The sequence below is a fragment of the Epinephelus fuscoguttatus genome, linkage group LG22 (assembly GCF_011397635.1).
Source record: "Epinephelus fuscoguttatus linkage group LG22, E.fuscoguttatus.final_Chr_v1".
Taxonomy (NCBI): Eukaryota; Metazoa; Chordata; class Actinopteri; order Perciformes; family Serranidae; genus Epinephelus; species Epinephelus fuscoguttatus.
This window is the reverse complement of record NC_064773.1, coordinates 34,946,784-34,968,196: the sequence shown is the minus strand read 5'-3', so window position 1 is coordinate 34,968,196 and position 21,413 is coordinate 34,946,784. Positions and strand designations below refer to the sequence as shown.

The 21,413-nt window shown below is 40.4% G+C and overlaps 1 protein-coding gene across 2 annotated transcripts in view; it reads right to left on the bottom strand.

Moving 5' to 3' along the window:
* Positions 1-21,413, bottom strand: part of cog5 (component of oligomeric golgi complex 5) — a 188,102-nt gene that overhangs the window by 99,849 nt on the left and 66,840 nt on the right. For both annotated transcript variants that reach the window (XM_049567067.1, XM_049567068.1), the window contains one exon: positions 8,288-8,418. In XM_049567067.1, coding sequence (XP_049423024.1) covers positions 8,288-8,418 — 131 coding nt within the window. The remainder of the gene's footprint in view (positions 1-8,287; positions 8,419-21,413) is intronic.

Genomic DNA, 21,413 nt, shown 5'->3' with positions numbered 1-21,413 from the left:
AAATAGAAACTGCTCTATTTTATTTTATTTATCACAGACTGTGATAAATAAAATAAAAAAATCCATCCAACATTTATTATATAGTTAATCTTAATTCATGTTTTTTTTTTCATTCAATTAACAGTGACTTCATGCAAATAAAATGGCAAATAAATTGTGAAAATCCTCAAAAGGAATGAATATTTAATATGCATAATCTGAGTACAAGTTGGTTCAAAGATTTAAGCAAAAAAATGTAGAGAAATATATTAATATTTCTTATTTTTTAGTTGTTCACACCGTCCCAAAGGGGACAGGTGTGATGTTTTATAAGGGGGCCCGCAGGTTTAAAAATACAGGGTTCTTATGAAGGTGGTGTGAGCGTATATTTTGAAAGCTGTAGACATAAGCCATGTGACCTAATGAAACTTTGACATGTGTGATGATCAAACAACACATCCATATTCATTTGAAATCATGTGACCTAGTGAAAGCTTGAGTGATGTGTACTGGCTGCTTTGAGAATGTAAGTGCAGCAAACAGACACAAATATATAATAAGACTTACAAATGTTGAATTAAAATCTGATTGTATACATATGTGACACTAATCATATGTGTATAATAACAGTAGAAGTATGACACACGCACACAGACAGATATAGACGGCCGAGTTAGCGACATGCAGAGAGGGAGAGAAGGGAGAAAGAGGACAGAGGGGTGAGAGAAGGGGGGGGGGGCAGGGAGTGGAGTGTGTGTGTGTGTGTGTGTGTGTGTGTGTGTGTGTCTGTGTGTCTGTGTGTGTCCGTGTCTGTGTGTGTCTGTGTGTGCCATAATTCTCTGAGTCTGTCACCATGGCAACAGACTCTCTCAACATAACCTGCTAGCTGACAGGTTTTCTTCAATAAACCCTGAGTTTTTCTCTGTCTCCTCTCTCTTCATCCTGTTTCATTGCCTCATTCATTCAGTCCGTGTCAAAGCTTGTATCGAAGTGCATCCTTTAGCAGAGATTTATCCTGTCACAGTCTAATTCCTGCTGCCTTTTAGTTTCTTACTCAGGACTGTCTTAAGTTACTGAATTTATGCAGATCAATCATTTCTTTGAACATCACTTTTTGTCTTAACATTCAAATATTACACTGCAAGAATTCATCCTCAGCTCAGAATCAAACCTCTGTGGTTTTTATATTTATTTGTTTTAATAACACTGTGCACAAGGATCAGACTGGCAATCTGTCAGAGCAGCTCAAGTGTTTATTGCACATGATGTGTAGGTGTAATTGTTTACATTTTAAAAACACTATGAAGCTTTACACACATAGTATCATTGGCTAATAATCTCGATCAATAATGTCACTGGTCACACTGATGGAACATAATTCCTATGGCCTAATATTGGGGATTATTTATTAATATTTCTGAGTGAGCAATAGTGCAGCATTTCAGAGCCTTTAAATTTACTACATTTGTAGCTGATATAATGTCACTGAATGCTGTTGACTCAAGATACAAATTCAATCAATCAATCAATGTCACACATGACAAATTGCCTCAGGGCTTTACAGCATACAACATCCCTCTGTCTTCAGGAACCAATAAAGGTGGTGTGACTTTATATTTTGAACGTTGTATACTATCAGACATTAATATATACTTCCCACATGTTGTACCACAATAGCCAGAATCATAAGTCAAACTCAATTTTAAAAACTGTAAAGGGTTCTTATGAAGGTGGTGTGAGCGTATATTTTGCAAGTTGTAGACATAAGCCATGTGACCTAATGAAACTTTGACATGTGCGATGATCAAACAACACACACACAAACACACACACACAGGCTTGTGTCTGTCAGAGTGAAGCCATTGTTATGCTAATCAATGACCATGTCATTAGTTGACTTCAAGCTCAGTTTGACTAATAACTAATGATAACAAAATCAGCAGGAGGCATTTCACACTACAGCAGCAACACAACCTCACATGTCACCAGCCAGGCACCGCTGTGATAGAAGTTAACCTGCTGCATATTTCTTTGTTACTCAGGACTGTCTTAAGTTACTGAATTTTTGTAGATCAGTCATTTCTTTGAGCATCATTTTTTTGTCTTAACGTTCAAATATTACACTGCACAAATTCATCCTCAGCTCAAATCAAACCTCTGTGGTTTTTATATTTATTTGTTTTAATAACACTGTGCACAAGGATCAGACTGTCAATCTGTCATAGCAGCTCCCAAATGTTTATTGCACATAATGTAGCTTACAACAACATTAATAAAAGTAATAATATTATAATTATAATTCTGGCAATTATAGTACAATATGTTGAATTAATATCTGATTGTATACATATGTGACACGAATCATATGTGTATAATAAAAGTAGGAGTATAACACACACACAGGCATAGACAGCCGAGTTAGCGATATGCAGAGAGGGAGAGAAGGGAGAAAGAGGACAGAGGGGGGAGAGAAAGAGAGAGAGATGGGGGGACAGGGAGGGAGAGAGAGAGTGTTTGCTGACATTTTGACATATCTCACATGTTTACATACTTCCTGTTTTTGGCAGAGGGAGTTACAGATTGCACTCAGCATACAAAATGTTGTATGCATCAAAAAGACTACATTTAATTTTTCTGTCAATTACATCAAAATAAAGTGTTTGATGAGACTACTGTGTTGTTGAATGTAACATTTCCTCAAAGATGTATATTCTTTCCTGATGTTTGTAACACTGTTACTGACTTGTACTTGAAATGAGGTGATTTACTGCAACCCTCCAGGTCAGTCTCTTGGATTCAGACACATAAAATTGATAAAATACATGGAAATACTTTTAAGATAATTTTTAAAGTAATTTAAAACCTCATATGTGTGTGACCACACACATACACACTTCACTCTGACACACAGACTGTCAGAGTGAAGCCTTTGTTATGCTAATTAAGGACTGCATGCAGCTGACACACAGAGCAGAATGGCTTGAAACTTTCTCAAAAAAATCCTTCCAGATCCCAAACCGTGGGTCCCATCTTCAATCTGAAAGCATCACCAGATAGATAAATTTGTTCTGAACGCAAACATATAAAGCTTGTATGTCTATGGACTGAAAATGTCACCTTAATCACAAGTTTACAGTGTGTTGGCCCTCATCTTTTCTTCCAGAGATCATCATGAGGAGTTGTGTCCTGCAACTTCTAACGCTTCTTAAATCCAAACCGTTCAAGTTATGACAATGTCCTTCACAGGTAATGTTCAGCAGGGGTAGAGCTGTAATTTGTGCAAGTTTGAAGCAGTTATGATAAACGGTGTAGGAGCAAATAATTTTGATCGACAGAATTTGTGAAAACCGCCATCTTACATTCAAAGACCGACAGCGCACTTCCTGTTGGAGTTAGGTCAGGGGTTGCAGCGCGACATTTGTAGGTCTTTATGAGACGAACGAGGCAGTTTTGGTTTGGTCTTTCTAAGTGGTTCCTACCTGTCGCACCAGGCATTTTCGTGTGTCTAGGTGGCACAACAAATCGTCAGGAGGTTTTGGCGCACATCACCTGAAACACGCCATAACATCCAAACCAGTCGAGGATTGAAAAAGTTACGCACAATAATTGATAAGGACACGTTGAAGAATAATGTGTCGCTAAAATTTGCAAATTATGAGCTGCAGGTTGCTCTAAGGTTACATTATGTTTTTTCTCCATGTCTCTCTCTCTCTCTCTCTCTCTCTCTCTCTACATATATATATATATATATATGTAAATAAAATGGCAAATAAATTGTGAAAATCCTCAAAAGGAATGAATATTTAATATGCATAATCTGAGTACAAGTTGGTTCAAAGATTTAAGCAAAAAAATGTAGAGAAATATATTAATATTTCATATTTTTTATGTGTTCACTCCGTCCCGATGGGGACAGGTGTGATGTTTTATTAGGGGGCCGGCAGGTTTAAAAATACAGGGTTCTTATGAAGGTGGCGTGAGCGTATATTTTGAAAGTTGAAGACATAAGCCATGTGACCTAATGAAACTTTGACAGTTTGTGATAGAAGTTAACCTGCAAGACAGTGGAGCACAAAGGCTCTGAAGAAGAGGCCGAGTTACTGACATGCAGTAACAGGACACGAGAGAGAGAGAGAGAGAGAGAGAGAGAGAGGGAGAGAGATGGGGGGACAGGGAGGGAGAGAGAGAGAGTTTGCTGACATATTGACATATCTCACATGTTCACATACTTCCTGTTTGTGACAGACAAACTTACAGATTGCACGAAGTATACATAATGTTGTATGCATCAAAAACACAGCATTTAATTTTTCTGTCAATTACATCAAAATAAAGTGTTTGATGAGGCTACTGTGTTGTTGAATGTAACATTTCCTCAAAGATGTATATTCTTTCCTGATGTTTGTAACACTGTTACTGACTTGTAATTGAAATGAGGTGATTTACTGCAACCCTCCAGGTCAATCACTTGAGTTCAGAGACATAAAATTGATAAAAGAAATGGAAATACTTTAAAGGTCATTTTGAAAGTAATTTAAAACCTCATGTGTGTGTGACCACACACATACACACTTCACTCTAACACACAGACTGTCAGAGTGAAGCCTTTGTTATGCTAATTAAGGAGAGCTGCAGCTGACACACAGAGCAGAATGGCTTGAAAGTTTCTCAAACAAATCCTTCCAGATCCCAAACCGTGGGTCCCATCTTCAATCTGAAAGCATCACCAGATAGATAAATTTGTTCTGAACGCATAATATAACGCTTGTATGTCTATGGACTGAAAAATGTCACCTTAATCAGAGGTTTACAGTGTGTTGGCCCTCATCTTTTCTTCCAGAGATCATCATGAGGAGTTGTGCCCTGCACCTTCTAACGCTTCTAAAATCCAAACCGTTCAAGTTATGACAAAGTCCTTCACAAGTAATGTTCAGCAGGGGTAGAGCTGTAATTTGTGCAAGTTTGAAGCAGTTATGATAAACGGTGTAGGAGCAAATAATTTTGATCAACAGAATTTGTGAAAACGCCATCTTACATTCAAAGACCGACAGCACATTTCCTGTTGGAGTTAGGTCAGGGTTGCAGCGACATTTGTAGGTCTTTATGAGATGAACGAGGCAGTTTTGGTTTGGTCTTTCTAAGTGGTTCCTACCCGTGACCGGGCATTTTCGTGTGTCTAGGTGGCACAACAAATCCTCAGGAGGTTTTGGCGCACATCACCTGAAACGCGTCATAACATCCAAACCAGTCGAGGATTGAAAAAGTTACGCACAATAATTGATAAGGACACGTTGAACAATAATCTGTGCGAGTTTGAAGCCGATATGATAAACGGTGTAGGAGGAGATGTTTTTTAAAGGAATTTCTTTTTTTTAGGAAAAATCTTACTTTGAAAGGAAATAGCTCACTTCCTGTTGGATTTAGGTCAAAGGTGCGAGTGCGTGATTTGTAGGTCTTGATGAGACAAACACGGCTGTTTTGGTTTGATCTTCCTACGACGTTCCTGCTGGCTGCAGCGGCCATTTTAGTGGTCTAGACTGATAGGTGGCGCTAGAGAGCCCATTTTGGCACTTTTCAGATTAATTTTTTCATGTTATAAAATTTTTCGCCAGTCCTGACATGCGTGCCAATTTTGGTGAGTTTTGGAGCATGTTCAGGGGGTCAAATTCCAGTTTAAAGTGGCGGCGGATGAAAGAAAGAATAATAATAAACGCACCAAAAACAATAGGGTCCTCGACCTTCAGCCGAGGTCCCTAATAACCAATCCGACCACGTGCAAACGACTGCCAGAATTTTTCGTACTGCTTACAAGGAAGCCAAGTGCCACAGGCCAGCTTACGGATTTGAGCATGAAATAGACTGCCAGGAAATGAATGGTGTGGATATGGGGAGGATTCTCCACTCTAACATGGTTACTTGAGAGGATTGTTACTTGTGCTGCAAAAATCGGACTCATGCTGGATGAGGCCACAGGCTTAAATAAAAAGAGTGCATTAATTGTGTATTTAAGACTGCAGTTACCTGAGATGGAATAGCCTGAGAACATATTCTTTGATCTTGTAGAGTCAGATGATGAGCGCTGAAGGCATTGTCCGCAAACTGTTGGATGCTGTAGATCACACCAACTTAAACGAGGCCTTCCTCTCAAAAACGTTCATCGGTCTCACATGTGACAGCACGTCTGTGATGCTCAGACGCAAGAGTGGGGTGGCAATTCGACTCCAAACCCGCTTCCCAAACATCATGGTATGGCACTGGTCCGTGCATCGGCTTGAACTTGCAGTTGGTGATGTGATGAAAGAAATGGGGTTATTAATCATTTCGAAATCCTCATGGATAAACTTTACGCACTATACAGCACATCAAATAAAAACTGGGTGGAGCTCAACGAATGTGCTGACGGTTTGGACATTCAGTTGTGTAAAATTGGTCGGGTGTTTAGTCTAAGAACAATCGAAGCTGTGTGGAGAAATGATCCTGCCCTCCACAGACATTTTACGCAAACTGCAGAGTATTCTGCGTGCGACAGCACAACTCGGGAAAGCCACAATGGCCTGGCAAAGCGCCTTTCATCCCATGCTTTTGTAAACAATTTAGGACTCATGTATGATGCACTACAAGAACTGTCAGATGTTCAGAACATTTCAATGTTCTGAAATGAAAATAAATATTGCTCTGTTGGGCACACAGTATTGTTTAGGTTTATTTAGTCGGAAAAGCTAGGACCTAGGCAGTGCAATATATAGGGCATATATGCATATATTGCATATATGCCCTATATTGCATATATAGGGCATATATGCAATATGCCCCCTACACCCCTACTTTTTTGTGTTCCGTTACTTCCGCCCCCCCTTTGAACCGCCGGAACCACGCCCCTCTGCATTCCAGGACCTCCCACTTTACAAATTAAGCACTGGACAGCACACTAGTTCGGCTCATAGCGAGATGTTGACTAATAAGCTAAAATGACAGCTGTCTGTATTGCAGACGGACTTAGTTTGATGCTTATCTTAAAATTGGGCAGATACTTTCAAACTTAGCTGCTGGCTGAGACAAACAGCCCCTTCTCTCTCTTCCAGCGCTAATGTTACCTGCATGCAGTGAATCACATCAGCAGAGAGGGAGCAGGACAGAGGACAGGAAATTACTGTTGCTGCTCTAGAAACAACAACTTGTTTTATTTAAAATATTCAATAATTCTGTTCTGAATTTATTCTTTTTAAATTAATATATTTTCTAAAAAGCAATTATTCAGAAATGAAAAAGAACCGATAAGAGTACAGATAAAGTACCGAATTGAAAAAGAGTATCCATGATACCCATCCCTAGTACAGGCACAGTAAAAATGAACACATGCGGGCAGCAGGTTGGAACAAAAATATATTTTTTTTATTTCTAAAGTCAATGACACAAGTCAAACCTTTGACCCAGTCTTCACATTCATCACCGACGTGGAGGACATTAAACTTTAAAGCGAATGTTTTCGCCATTCCAGAATTGAGTGCAGCCAATGAAAGAGACTTTTCCTCTGCTAAATTTGTAATTCAAGAACAGATCACCCAGCTTAATGTGAGTGACTGTAGCCTGTGTGTGTTTAATCACAGGTGTGGGTCAGGTCACGTCCCTTTTGTTAATGAGTGCAGGTGGGTGCAGCTTTGTGTTAGACATAATGATGGGTAATGGGTTGGTTGTGGTACGAAGCTTTACAGATATGGGTGGGCGTATGTTTAAAAACTTGACCTGTGCAGGATTATGGAATACAATCTTAATACATTTCTATGATTTCTGTCTGAGTCACTTCAGGTAGATTTTCATTGGCAAGAAATGACCCCAATTTACTTCACAGCATCATCACAGCAGAAATTATACTGTGGGTCTCAAACCTGTCCAGAAAATACTGACCACAGTGGAGATTTTTTGTAAACATTGTTGGCTAAAACACTTGGTCAAAGTTTTTGACTGTCTGTACAAAGATTCTGACGTACTGCTCACCAGAATTAAGATTTCTTTGTCTATTTGTTGTTTTATTAATTGACATTACTTTGATGCAATTAATGTCAGATAATTATTTCATGTTTACAGGCTGATTTTTGCTCTTGAATCAAAGTTGAAGAAACCAGATGGTGCATTGTGGTTTTAACTATTATGGTCAGGGGATGACAAACTTGCCAAACAGCACAACATTTCACAAATCTGAGGTAGATTTAAAACAATTGCAATGTGATAATTATTGATATTGAGTAATATAAAATATAATAATATGATAATATTTTTAGCCACGTCGCCAAGCACAATGTGTATGTACCTGAATCTCCATGCCCTGCTCCAGCAGTCTCTTGGCCTGGTTCTCCACCTCAAGCCTGGCTCTGCTGATCAGCAGCAAATCGTCCTCAATTACCTCAATGCCACTAAGATCCACACCTTGTGACAGATAGTCTAGAGGGTGTGCAAGCAAGCAAACACACACACACACACACACACACACACACACACACACACACACAAAAGAGAGAAATGAAAATTCTGTTTTCCAACTCCTTTAAATTTTCATATTTAATTGGATTAGGTTAACAAGCCAGTAAAAGAAACTTTATTTATGGATAGTGGACAGTGTAAGGACACAGTGGTATGCAAAATTTTGTTTACTGTGAGTAGCTGAGTAAGTAGTAGATGACCTGATCTCCAAAAGGCATGAAGTTAAAGATGAAACATGCTTTTCAATATTTTAGAATTAGTTTAGGTGATGCAAATTTCAAAGCTTTATAAAAACTCTGACTCCTGAAACAGCTGCCTAGCACTCTGAAAACTAAAATAACTGGTGCCCACAAAGCAGGAGAAGGCTATTTATGGAGAGCAAAGCGTTTTTTGGTAACTGTTTTCTCAGTTTGTAATGTAATTAAGAAATGGCAGTTAACGTGAACTGCTGAGGTCAAGTTGAGGTCTGGAAGACCAAGAAAACTTAAATTAAGTACTAAACCAATAAGGTGCACTGATAAAAGTTGTAGCATTAATAAATATTAACGATACCCATCCCTATCAAAAACCAGTATTATTTTGGCCCATATATGTATTCAACAAGGTGTTAATTCTCTTTATTACACAGGATTGCTGATATGAGATTTTGTGCTGACTCGCTCATACTGTTACACTTGCATTAACGTTTATTCGAATTAATTCCATCGAAAACACAAGATGGTGCCAGCTCCTTGATGACATCACAATCCATTCAATATTCTGTAGTTCCATTCAATATATTCCAACTGTCATTCCACATTTTCAGTGTTCAAGGTGTATTCCATACATTCATACTTTTATTGCATATATTTAAACTTCCATTCTTATATTCAAGTTTCATACCTTATATTCTGACTGTCATACCACTCATTCAAACCTTCATTCTAAACATTCCAGGTCTATTCTATACACTCAAACTTTCGTTCCATATATTTAAACTTCAAACAGCAAACAGCTTGATGTCATCCATGCAGAGCAGGTGACTGATGGTTGCTCCATCTCGGAACCGATATCTGCAGCCACTCTTTGTGATGAGTTGGCTGAGGGGTTCAGGCCTATGCAGAACAGAAACGGGGACAGTGCATTACCTTGGTATATGCCGCACTTGATGGTAATTTGTGCAATTGGCTTTGAGTTTGCCCCCAGAGTCATTTTCCACAGCCCCATTGAGTTCTTGATGAAGGCTCTTAGTGTCCTGTCCATGTTGTACATTTCCAAGCATTCCAGTATCCGTGTGTGGCATTGAGTCGTAAGCTTTCTTGTAGTCTCAGTTATAGTCCTAGTGGGGATAGTATGTAGTACTGCATTCAAATCATCTAGCAGACTTTCAGAGGGTACTTTGTCACTTAGCCTTGGTAATCCGCTTCAGGAGTGCTGGGATTCATTATTCATTATTCATTATTCTCAATCTCTAGTAGGGATGTCACGATACCAAAAATTCAGTAGTTGGTGAATTTACATAATTCTCAATACCAAAGTCCATACCACGGTAAAAAAAATTCCTAAAATCCCATGTACTTAAACAAGAAATACTTTATTAAATATTTGCATATAAGATAACATTTCTATCAACAGACTGACATTACTTATTTTTTCTTTTTCTCTTTTCCTCTTTACCTATTTTCCACTGTAAAAAACATTGATCAACATCTGCAATAAACTCCATAAACTATTTAAATATTTACTATTTAAATCACGCTGACAGCATTTGAGCCAACCACAAGAATGTGTGGAATTCCATTGGTTTCATTTATTGTTTGTCCTGTCCCGGTGCAAACGGCGTTTTTTGACGTCCATGGTCCAGTTGTGGAAAAATCAAATGTTTCATTACAATAAATCAAACGCACCCCAACCACTGTGTTTCGGAAGTAGACGCACATGCGCAGTCACGTACTGCTGAGAGTGAAATCCCTGATCGTTAGCTCACACGCAGCTTGTTCAAGCTGTTCTGTGTTGTTGAAATTAAACAAAATAACATGGAACATATCTGCTTATTATGCTACTGATTTTAATTGGGATATTTTTTGATTAACTGAATGACATTTAACGGAGTGTTGCATTTCTCGAAGGCTGGGCTCATAGGAGACCACCGGACTCTCGTCCATGGGAGGGGCTGGTGGAGAGAGGGAGATGTCTGGACAAAGCTCCACACGGAGCACGGACAGTTCAGAAGCAATTTGGAACGAGTTAAAAGCAATTAATAAACAGAAAGTGGTGTTTAAAACTGCATATATTGCTAGCAGATCTATTTTCTGGCCTAAAGTACAGCCGTGACTGGTTCTGAATGTGGGCTTTAGCAGACAGCCGCTCTCTCCTCTTCCTCGTCACCCCCTCGCTCTGAATGAAGGCATGGACTGTAACGTTATATGGCTTATACTGCCCCCATCAGTTCCGGAAGAGTCATAGCACCGATTCTTACGCTGGTATCATTTCTTCGGGTTTTTTTTTTTTTTTTTTTTTTTAAAAAGAGTATCGCTGGGTTTTCTTCATCATGGAATCGAAAGGTATTGTGATTATCGGTTCTCATGACATCACTAATCTCAAGTCATTGCTCTTGCTGTAAGGGAATCTGTAGGGCTTGGTACCCAATCTTGGAGTGTGGGATAATGACGATGACAACCCACTTTGACCTGTCGTCCTGGCTCCCCCTTGCTGACACATGTTTGTTGTATCTCATCAATCTCTAGTTGCAAAAGCAGTTGCTGTTTGTGGATGCTGGAACACTGGGCTAGGAGTTGTTTCTTTGTCAGCATAGCTGTTGGGTTTCAAAGCATCCATATATCCCACATCCTCTGTATGTAGCCCTCTTGCTGGGGTTACTTGTATAGTAGCCTTCCAACAGTTCCATATTCTCTGCTCTAGTCCACCTATGTCTTGTTCCAGTAGCTCATTTCTCATCAGGTTGCCCTGTTTCCCAACACCTGACGCGGACCTTGTTGACCCAGGCGACATCCAAGTTTTATTTGCATCCTGTTAATAGAAATGTTGACAGCTTGACAGATCTGTCAGCAACACCTGTTTCAAAGAAGCACATAGCACTCCTGCTACGTGTTAAACATTTCTATTCTGTTTTTAACCCTGCATTGTTTTTCCACCCACATGCTTTGAAACTGTCTGTGGATTAGAGGAAGAAATATTGACTTGCGTTGCGAGTGAATCCTGTTTTGGGCTGATATGAAATTGATGTAACCCTGTCAATATGTGTGATTTTGTCTGACAAATCGTGAGCGCCTTGAACAAGTACTTGGACACCACCGTGATGATTCATGCAGCAGTGACAGCCACACTGTTGCCATGATCTCTGTTGTTTCTGCTCACTCTCAGACATTTCCAATAAACCAGCCATTCACAGTAATTCACAAATGGGGTTAGCAGAACAAGCTCAGGTAACCAGTGTGTATGGCTCTAAGTGTGCTAGAAAACGCAATGGAAGGAACCAGTGATGGGAGTGCTGATTTCTATTAAACTGGTCATTTTGCTTAAAATACAATAGTTATCTATAAACCCAACGTACAACAACCTGTACAACTGTCAGTCTCACTCAAACAGTTTTTTGTACGCCAGTTTTCATTGATGTAGTTCAGAGCTACCTAGCTATGGAAAGGATGTTATACTTCATAGGTCTGCCTAAAAAACTCTGATAAGTTGGTTTTCCTACCAGAGAAGCAGCCATCATTAACTGCATCATTAGACCTATTTAAATCACTGAACAAATCACAGGGTGTGGGCAGCAATTCAGAGATCTGGAACCAGGCTAGCTGTCTCCCACTGGATGGCACAAACTGATATATATCTCTATCTTTACTGAGAGATCCATAGATTTAAATTACAACAACTGTGACTGTGTTTCTGCTCACTGAACCAGGTCTTACTGCATCCTTGTTCCAATTCTTGACACATTCAATGAGCAACAAAATAAACCAACATTTGTTGAAAGCATAAGCTACTGTTGGGATGCCATGCAGTTTTTTTTTATTATATAATGTGGAGTGATGAAGAGAATTTAGGCTAAACAACAACTTATCAGTGCAAGGCTTTGTAATAAGAGAGCACAAGGGCCAGCATGTATGGATAATAGGGGTGTAACAATACACACATTCCTATTGAACCATCCAGTATGACACTTTCACTTTCGTTACCTATCCTGTTACATTTGGAAAATAAAATATGCAGCTTGAACTGTGTTTAATATAATGTTCTTAGTGATACTGCACTCAACAAGGCAACCCGCAGGACGGAACCGGCAACATGCATTCTGCCCCTCCCAACCCAAAACCAGAACATTATACTCCAATGAGACACACTAAGATGCAGCTACACTAAACTAGCTCATTACAAGATAGTTAGTAACACCATTACCAGAACAGAAATAGAAGCCACTTTGGTTTCACTGTGAATTATGAGGGAGAGGGGTGAATAAAAACACATCGAGCCAAAGAATGGGCCGCATCACAGCGACAGACTCTCCTTAGCAGCTAACCCAGTATCACAGTAACATACACGACCTCCGAGCAGAAGAACGAGCCCCTGCATGCCAACAGACTCGTTAGCAGCCAAGCCAGCAGCACACACAATCAAAGCACACACACCCTCCATACCAGTAATAAGAGCCCTGCATGTCTGTAGCCTCTTGTTCAGCAGGTAACCGCAGGTAACGTTAACACAAAGCACACACCCACAGCAATGAACACTAACTGCCAGCAGGCCTGGTTGCTGATTCAGCGAGAAAGACTTAAAAGTACATTACATTACATTACTGACGGCTCTTTAGCTTGTGTTTATATGATTGTGGCATTTAACAAGATGTTTATTCATGTATTTCTTTACCTAAAACAGCTCAGAGAGCTTGTGGGATGTAGCAAACTCATGGCCTCAAACTGTGAGCAGAAAAAACAACACTGATACTCTGCATTTTAATGTCAGTAGTAGAATAGTTTTACACAGAGAAGGGGCTATGTTAAAAGTGGCTCCAAGGTGTTGTCAAGCAGGCTTAAGCATAGTTTAGGCTCGACGCAGTCGCGAGTGCGCGAGGTTCGAACGCCATAAATGACGTAATCGCGCACCTGGCGACAGCCGCGCATGCTGGCGCTTTGCGAGGTCGCGCATCTCCAGGATTTTGAAACTTTTTGCAAGCCGCACTAGTGTCACTCAGTTCAAAATGGATGAATTTGAGGGAAGACTAGCTGAAGTGCATCTCTTCATCTACAGCCCGCATTGGCTTCACAAGCTGGCTGTGTTCCCCAGTCAGATATCTCGCTACATGTAAGGGACGGACAGACCATCTTCTTTTGCAATGCTTTCATCTGGTCAAAAGCCATAAACATAACAATTCCTCCTCTTCTGCAATTCATACTTTTCGTGTCACCATCATTGCTGTTTACATTGTTTTCCACTTGCTTCTACTTCTACTGTTTTTTGCCTGCTTCTACTACCTCCTATAGTATTTTTTCTCTACCGCCCCGTCTTTGCGTGAATACTGCAACGGAGAATGCCTTAGTGCTCTGTTGAGGTGCACGTGCAATCCGGCTTTAGACTCACACAAAAAATCCTGAACACAGAAAAGGTCAAAAACAGTTTAACTTTGTAAATCCACAATTAAGTACTACACAGTTCCCAGTCTTTTTACATGTATTTTCTAATATGTATAATTTGTTTAAAAACAAATCACTTTTTTTTTTTTACCCAGACATTAACAAGGCCACTTCAGCTATGTAAATGTTTTAAGAAAAATCATGAAATTTCTCTGACATTTCTACTTTTGTTTTTGCTGTATTATAATCCAAGACTCATTTATCCAGTCATGCGCTTAGTACTTTCCAAACACATGGAGCACTGGAGTCTAGCTTTGAGGAGAACAGAGACAAGTTTGAGTTCAGTTTTAACAGGTTTAGGTGAGAAGTTTGTGAAGTACTGAATATATGATTGGATAAATGAGACTTGGATTCCACTGTACAAGTTGTGTGAGAGTTTGTAAGCAGATGTTTTGATACAATTTTCTGCTGTTTAACGTGGTTCTCAATCAATCAATAAATTCATAATTTCATTGTGTTCTGTTGAGACATGAAAGAAAAAAGGTTTTCCTCACAGATTCAAAGTAACACAGCATGACTCATTTACAAATGCTCATTTTGCGGGTAAAGTATTCCTTTCAGCTTCTTTGTCCTTTCCATGGATCATATTCACACCAACAGTACCTTATGATCAAGAAAACTGAAATGTGTTATTTGTCTACAGCTGAAATTGTTTGCCCTCCTTCCCAGAGAGAGAGAGACAGAGAGAGAGAGAGAGAGAGTGCGAGAGAGATGGAGAGATGGAGAGTGTTATCAGGCAGGTGGCTGGCTGAGGCACAGAGAACCAGGAATTTGGATAGGAGCCACATTTAATTCAAAAGCAATCCACTCCAAGCCTCAGCCCAAGTACAAAGCCTTCCAGAAACCATGGTCCAACAGCTGAGCCCCACATCTCTTTGCTCGTTTGGATATGTGTGTCTGTTAGAGAGAAGAGGAAAAAAAGAGCTTGGCCTTTTCTGACTTGTGTCATAATATGCTTAGAAGCCTGCAGCCACACACAGACACACACGCACATGCACACACACACACACACACACACACACACACACACACACACACACACACACACAGACATAGACACACACACACACACGAGTACAGGCCATTGGATATTATGTGTTGGTTCCCAGAGGATAAACTGTGCTCTGGAACAGATGTGCCTGATTTCTGTGCCGGGGGAATTCATTCTGCTCATTCTTCTTAGGACATTATCAATTATAAAAGTTACCCTTACATAAAAATATGATTTACAACAATGGAATTTATCACAGCATTTCAAATTAGTAGCATGGCAGAGTGTAACTCCCTTCAGCATCACCTTGGTGATGGAGGTAATGGGCAGGGTGGGCTGAGGATGGGAACAGGCAGCAGGGAGGGATCTTTTTTCCTGCTTTTCAAAGTATATTTATCAGTCAGGAAATAATTAGCATTGAGCACAAATTAAGAAGGCTAAAGCCCCTTTTCTACTGCACAAAAAAAAACACTGACACCCAGTAACAACTGAATTTTTAATGTGATGGAAAAGGTTAGAATCGGCATTAACACCCCCAGGTATATGACTCTGCAGTAGACACAGGAATTTTTCGGCTCCAATTCTGATCAGCATTGATGGAAACACAACATCTGGGTGAACGCATTAAAACAGAAAAAACCCGAACAACATATAAACAGAAAGACATACTCATCTGCTGCAGAGACACGTACACAGCTCTGGTCTACTGGCAATGGTAAAAGAGTTTATCACTTATTTTTAGCATGTTTAACCGTGTTTGAAAAACCTGCATACACATGCTAATTTTGATGGTAAAGGCATAGGTAGGTGTAGGTTAGAGGTACACCTGAGGGGGATTTCATGAAGGACATTAAACACAACAGCTTATCAATTAAAGAAATTAGAAAGCCTATATTGGCATTGTATTGTGCAGGATACATCAAAATTTTGGAGTGCCACTCCTAGTTGCCCCTTCATTGCAAAAACCACATTACATAAAATATTAAAAAAAAAGTAGCTATAAAAAATAGGAAGTGCCGGAGTCAGCAAATTGCCCAGTCCACCAAGAGTACCCAGCTGCAGGCAAGATGGCGGACAAGGGCTAGATTGACTAGATTACTGCTTTAACTAAATGTGCTTTCCGGTCAAATGCTGTTGTTGTTGTTGTTGTTGTTGCTGTTGTAATGGTGACTGTTACATGGATGAAGGATTGCTACTTTTAAAACCGAACTGCCCACAGTTTAGGACTGCAAGTCACTGTGAAGAAAATTTTACGAAGTAACTATAAAACAAGCACTTCAAGCCAAAGTAAAATTTGTTATACAGTGGGCAAATCAATGTTGTATGCAGGGAAACTCACCCTCACCTTAACCCTCCATCCCCACCCCCACTCCCAACTACTTTGTACCCGTTTGTTTGCATGCATCAAATAGCTCAATGTGTTTTACTCTATTTGTAAAAGGTAGTGTTTTGTTTTTCTCTACCAGCCATTAATATGCTTTTAATGTCTTAGGTGAATCACTCTATGCGGCTCAGCCAGGAAGCCCCAACAGCCATGGGTCATTCTTAGGTCAGGTGGGGAAGTGGACTGCGCACACTGCAATTGTATGGCTGGGGTTGCAGAGAAATGAGTGCATGTTGCAGCCCTCCTCTACAAGATTGACACAGCTGTATGTTTGCGTGGCAAAGTGACGTAGAGGCCTACTGCACGATGCCCTCCAATGTGACAAAAGTGCAAGGAGTGCCCGGCCACATGATTGACTACACGACTAGCTCCGCCCGGAAAAAGGCACTTGATCAGTCCATCAACGGAGAAACCAGCACAGCATTCAGGATTCGGAGCCGCACAAGTGGCACATGCTTACCTCGGCACACACTTGCTGACTTAAAACCCTTCACAGATGTTATGCATGCACACAAGTCTGGACTCTGTTCTGTAATGGGGGAATTCTGCCACCTTTACACAGACCCTGTTCGGAGGCAGCTGCATTGGAAAGCAGTACAAGACAGCAGCACAAATCTGATGCCTGCAGCCCATGTACCTGTGTGGGACTCAGCAGTGCACCGACCTGAGAAGAGCCATGGCTATGTGACACATGCACACGGGAAAGTTGAACTACCTGAGTGTGAGTGGGTTTCTGTGTTTTTTTTTTTAATCCATTTCCACCATTGCAGATTTCAGCATCTCTTTTATACTGTTATTGTTTTTGTTGAGCAATTTGCACAGTACACCTTTATATTTTATTGATATTTTATTTAAATGTCTTTATATATTTTACCATTTAAGTACTGAGCATTTTGTTGTTCTTTACTCACTGTTTTTGTTGATCACTGTTGTTGCTGTGTTGCTGCAATTGTTGGTTTTGCAACCAAAGAATACTGTTTTGATGTATTTCTTCCTTTTTACGAATAAAGAGACAGAATTTCATTCAGTCTGCGTGTATTTTATTTGTATAAAATGGTAAGATGCATTTTGTGTGACAAAAGTTAAAACTTTACAAAAATAGTGAAAACCAGAGAACACAACAGATTAATTCTTCTTGTCTGAGGCGACACATGCTGCACTCCTGTTGTCCATCCGCCGCTTCCATCTCTATCTCTGGACAGGTTTTGTCTGGGGCTGGTGGTGTGAGTCTCAGACACAGGTGCAGTGTAGTCTGATGGTAATAACAATAAGAAGAATAAGGTGTAAATCTCTCTGTAGTTACCTGATGTACAGGAATGTAACTATCACAACTCACTATTGTTACTGATAGCTGTATAGAAGTATTTTGAGACAATTACATTGGCATGCAAATTACACAAGGGGCAACACAAATCATGTATCCTTTTACTATTTACCTGGGGACAAAAGTGCTGCATTATCCAACTCAGTCTCAGGACCAGTGTCATCAGTGGTTGGCGGTGGGGGTTGTTGTTATTGTTGTGAGCTCCTCGCCCTCTTTCTATACACAGCTTGAGCTGTTTTTCCTCCCCATTGCGATCATGAGAACGGCTATGGCAGTTGACAATGCAGCAGCTAGTCGGCATTTTGTTAGTCAGCAGTCTAGACTCAATTCAATCGTCTTCTCACTCGATTCAATCACATCTGGCACCTCTGCTCTTTGTATACGCGAGGTCCCGCAATGCTTTGCGTTGACCGCAGGGAACACGTCATTTATGACGACACATCTGCAACCTCTATTCATTTTGTATGGTGATTGAGAGTATGAATGGGAAAGAAACTGTTCATGAGTCTGGTGGTCCGAGTTTTTAATGACCTGTAGCACCTGCCTGAGGGCAGGAGGTCGAACAGATGGTGACCAGCCTTGCTAAGGCCTTGCTTTATTTGGACTTCACAGCCACCAAAGAGGAGCTGATAATACAGGTTTGAAGGACTACTATAAGGAAAACCTGTTTTGAAGATGGAGCACTACCCCCCTTTAGTTTTGGGAGGTAGCTCTGGAAGGGTCATAGCATGTTCCTTGGTGGAGGATTAATGAATAACATATTTATTTGGTGAAAAGTAGTAAGAAGAAAAAACAACATTCAGAATAAATTGTCATGTCTCTTGACCTTGGAGATTTTGACAAAAAAAACAACAACAACAACAACAACAACAACAACAACAATAACAAAAAAGTAGAATTACTGCTTCGTAGTTGTTTTCATCAAACCCATCAAGTTGCACCTGCAGTTTACATCTTTTGCCCAGCAGAACGTTATAATGTCAAAATGAAGTTGACCGTTGACTTTTGGGATATAAAATGTCATCACTTCATCATTATATCCTGTTATGGTGCTCACAGACTCAGGCATACTATAAGCGGAGCGGACTCCGCAAGGAATGTCTGCAGTCATTCGGGCTTCCATAGTCGAGCTCACTTCTGCGTTGTAGTTTCCTGTAAAAATGTCCGTGAAAAATCCCTGCGATGTGAAAAATACATGCCGAGCAGGCTTTTGTGTGACACTGGTGCGCGGAGCAGCGTCCGTGCGGTTGTAAAATCTGAGCTTTGTTTTGAGAGGTCACACTGACCTTGATCTTTGACCTTCGACCACCAAATTCTAATCAGCTCATTCTTGAGTCCAAGTGGATGTTTTTTTAGCCTGGTGAAACCATCCTGATCTTGCGAGCTCATATTCTATTTCGCTCCGCATATCAGTCTGGCCATGGAATCATAAACGCGAATTCTGACATCGGTTTTGGCTTCCCGGGCCAATCACAGCCGTTTATTACTTTTGGGCGGGTTATTTGAAATCACGTCATCAGAACAGGAGGGACAATGAGCAGAATGAATGCATTTCGTAAACAACCAACATGGCTACTAATTTTGAACGAACTGGAATGTATATTTTCTTTAAAAGCAGAGCAAACGGCTGCACTGAAAGCTTTTATTATAAAAAAAAGGATGTGTTTGCCATCCTTCCTACGGGGTTTGGTAAAAGTTTAATTTACAAACTGGCTCCATTGATCGGGAAAAAGATGGGGCTCAGTGAAACCCCAGTGGCTATTGTTGATTCTCCGCTAGTTGGTACATCTTTTGCATAGCGGCAATCTTTGTCAATCGTCCTCGGAAGAGGTCCGTCTATAATTTTGTCAAAGATGGTTGCTGTGCATATAACCGACTGACCCACACTTACCTCAGTTTTGCTGATTCTTTACTGTATTACACCCAGCACCAGTTGTATTACAATGACGCAAAATGCTGCACCTGGCTCGTTCAGCTTCTTGCACCATGTATTAAATGGTTTGCCCTCAGCGCCCTCCTCCTCGAGCCATGCCCACCTCCATCTCTCTGCCCTGCTCTACTCTACTTCAACGCTACTTAGCTCTCTCTCTCTCTACTCTACCGGTCGACTACCGCATCCACATGTTGCACAAAATGCACACGGCATGCTGTTTTCTCTCAGTGTCAGATAGCTGGCGATCAAGCCAACACAAGCTAATCATTCAAACACAGTTCAATTGTCCATTTCTGTCGCACATTTACCCACATTCATTTGGATATCAGGCTGTAACTGACACCTAAACATGTGCTTGGAAGTAGTGTGTGTTGAAACCCTGTGTGTGTGTGTGTGTGTGTGTGTGTGTGTGTGTGTGTGCGTGTGCATGCTGTTTTTAGACCCTCCCCAGTCAGCTCTTATTGGCCAGCTGAGTTTGATAACACTATACTATTGGTGGAACTACCCATGTGCTTCGCTGAAAATCAGAAGATGATTCATTAAATGCTTACTTATGCCACAAAGAAAAAAAAAAGAAAAAAATATTAGAAATGTCCGTCAAGCCGGAAATCCAGCACCATGCCGGAGTACCTTAAGCCCTGCAATTGTGTGAAGGGGCATCTTGAGTGAAAAGCCGTTGATACCGCCCCTCGGGAATAGAGGAAATGTACAGTCCGTGTCCAGACCCATTCTCGTTTTGCAAATTGGGTCTGGCAACACCAGGCTAGATGTTTGTGTCAAATTTGAGGAAATTCCCTCAAGGTCTTGTTGAGATATCACGAAATGAGACGGAGACTGACGCAAGGTCACAGTGACCTTTTTACCAATAAAGTCTTATCAGTTCATCCTTGACTGAGCTGATCACATTCAGAAGACTGAGATGAATGAAAAGTCATAGTGATCTTGACTTTTGACATTTTACCACCAAAATCTCATCAGTTCATCCTTGATTCCAAGGGAAAGTTTGTCCCAAATTTGTTTAAAAAAAAAATCCCTAATGGCATTCTTGAGAAATCATATCCACAAGAATGAGACAGACAAGGTCACAATGACACTTGGGCCAAATTTGGAGAAAATTCCTCAAGACGTTCTTGAGATATTGCATTTACGAGAATGGGACGTACGAATGGACAACCGGAAAACATGATGCCTCTGGCCATGGTTATCGCTGGCACGGAGGCATAAAAATTCTATATTCCCGGACTAGCTTTATCCAGAGATTTAATGACCATCTCATGTTGTTCATCAGCAGAGTAGTATGCTCAGTTGTGTTGAAGTTCTCCATGTGCTGATGGGGTGAGATTAACAGTTCTGTAAAAAGCTAGTGGACCTTGAGTCACAAGTTGTTTTTTGTTGTTTTTTTGCAAAAACATGGCTAACAGCATCACATATGGCCATTTGAAGCTAGTGTGGTTCACTGTTTGTGTTTATTGCTCTCGACCAAAGCCTCACTCTCAAATGCAGCAAGAGACAGCGTTATACAGTAGCTGGTAAAACAATGTTATTGTTTTTTTTCCCTATTGTCTATTTCACAGTTAATCAATTATGTATATTTTATGTTTTGCTTCATCTTATTCACAGTAATAAATTACTTAATTTAATTTTGCTGAAAAAAGGTAAGCTCTTTAAACTCTTGAAAAAACCCCATAAGTGTT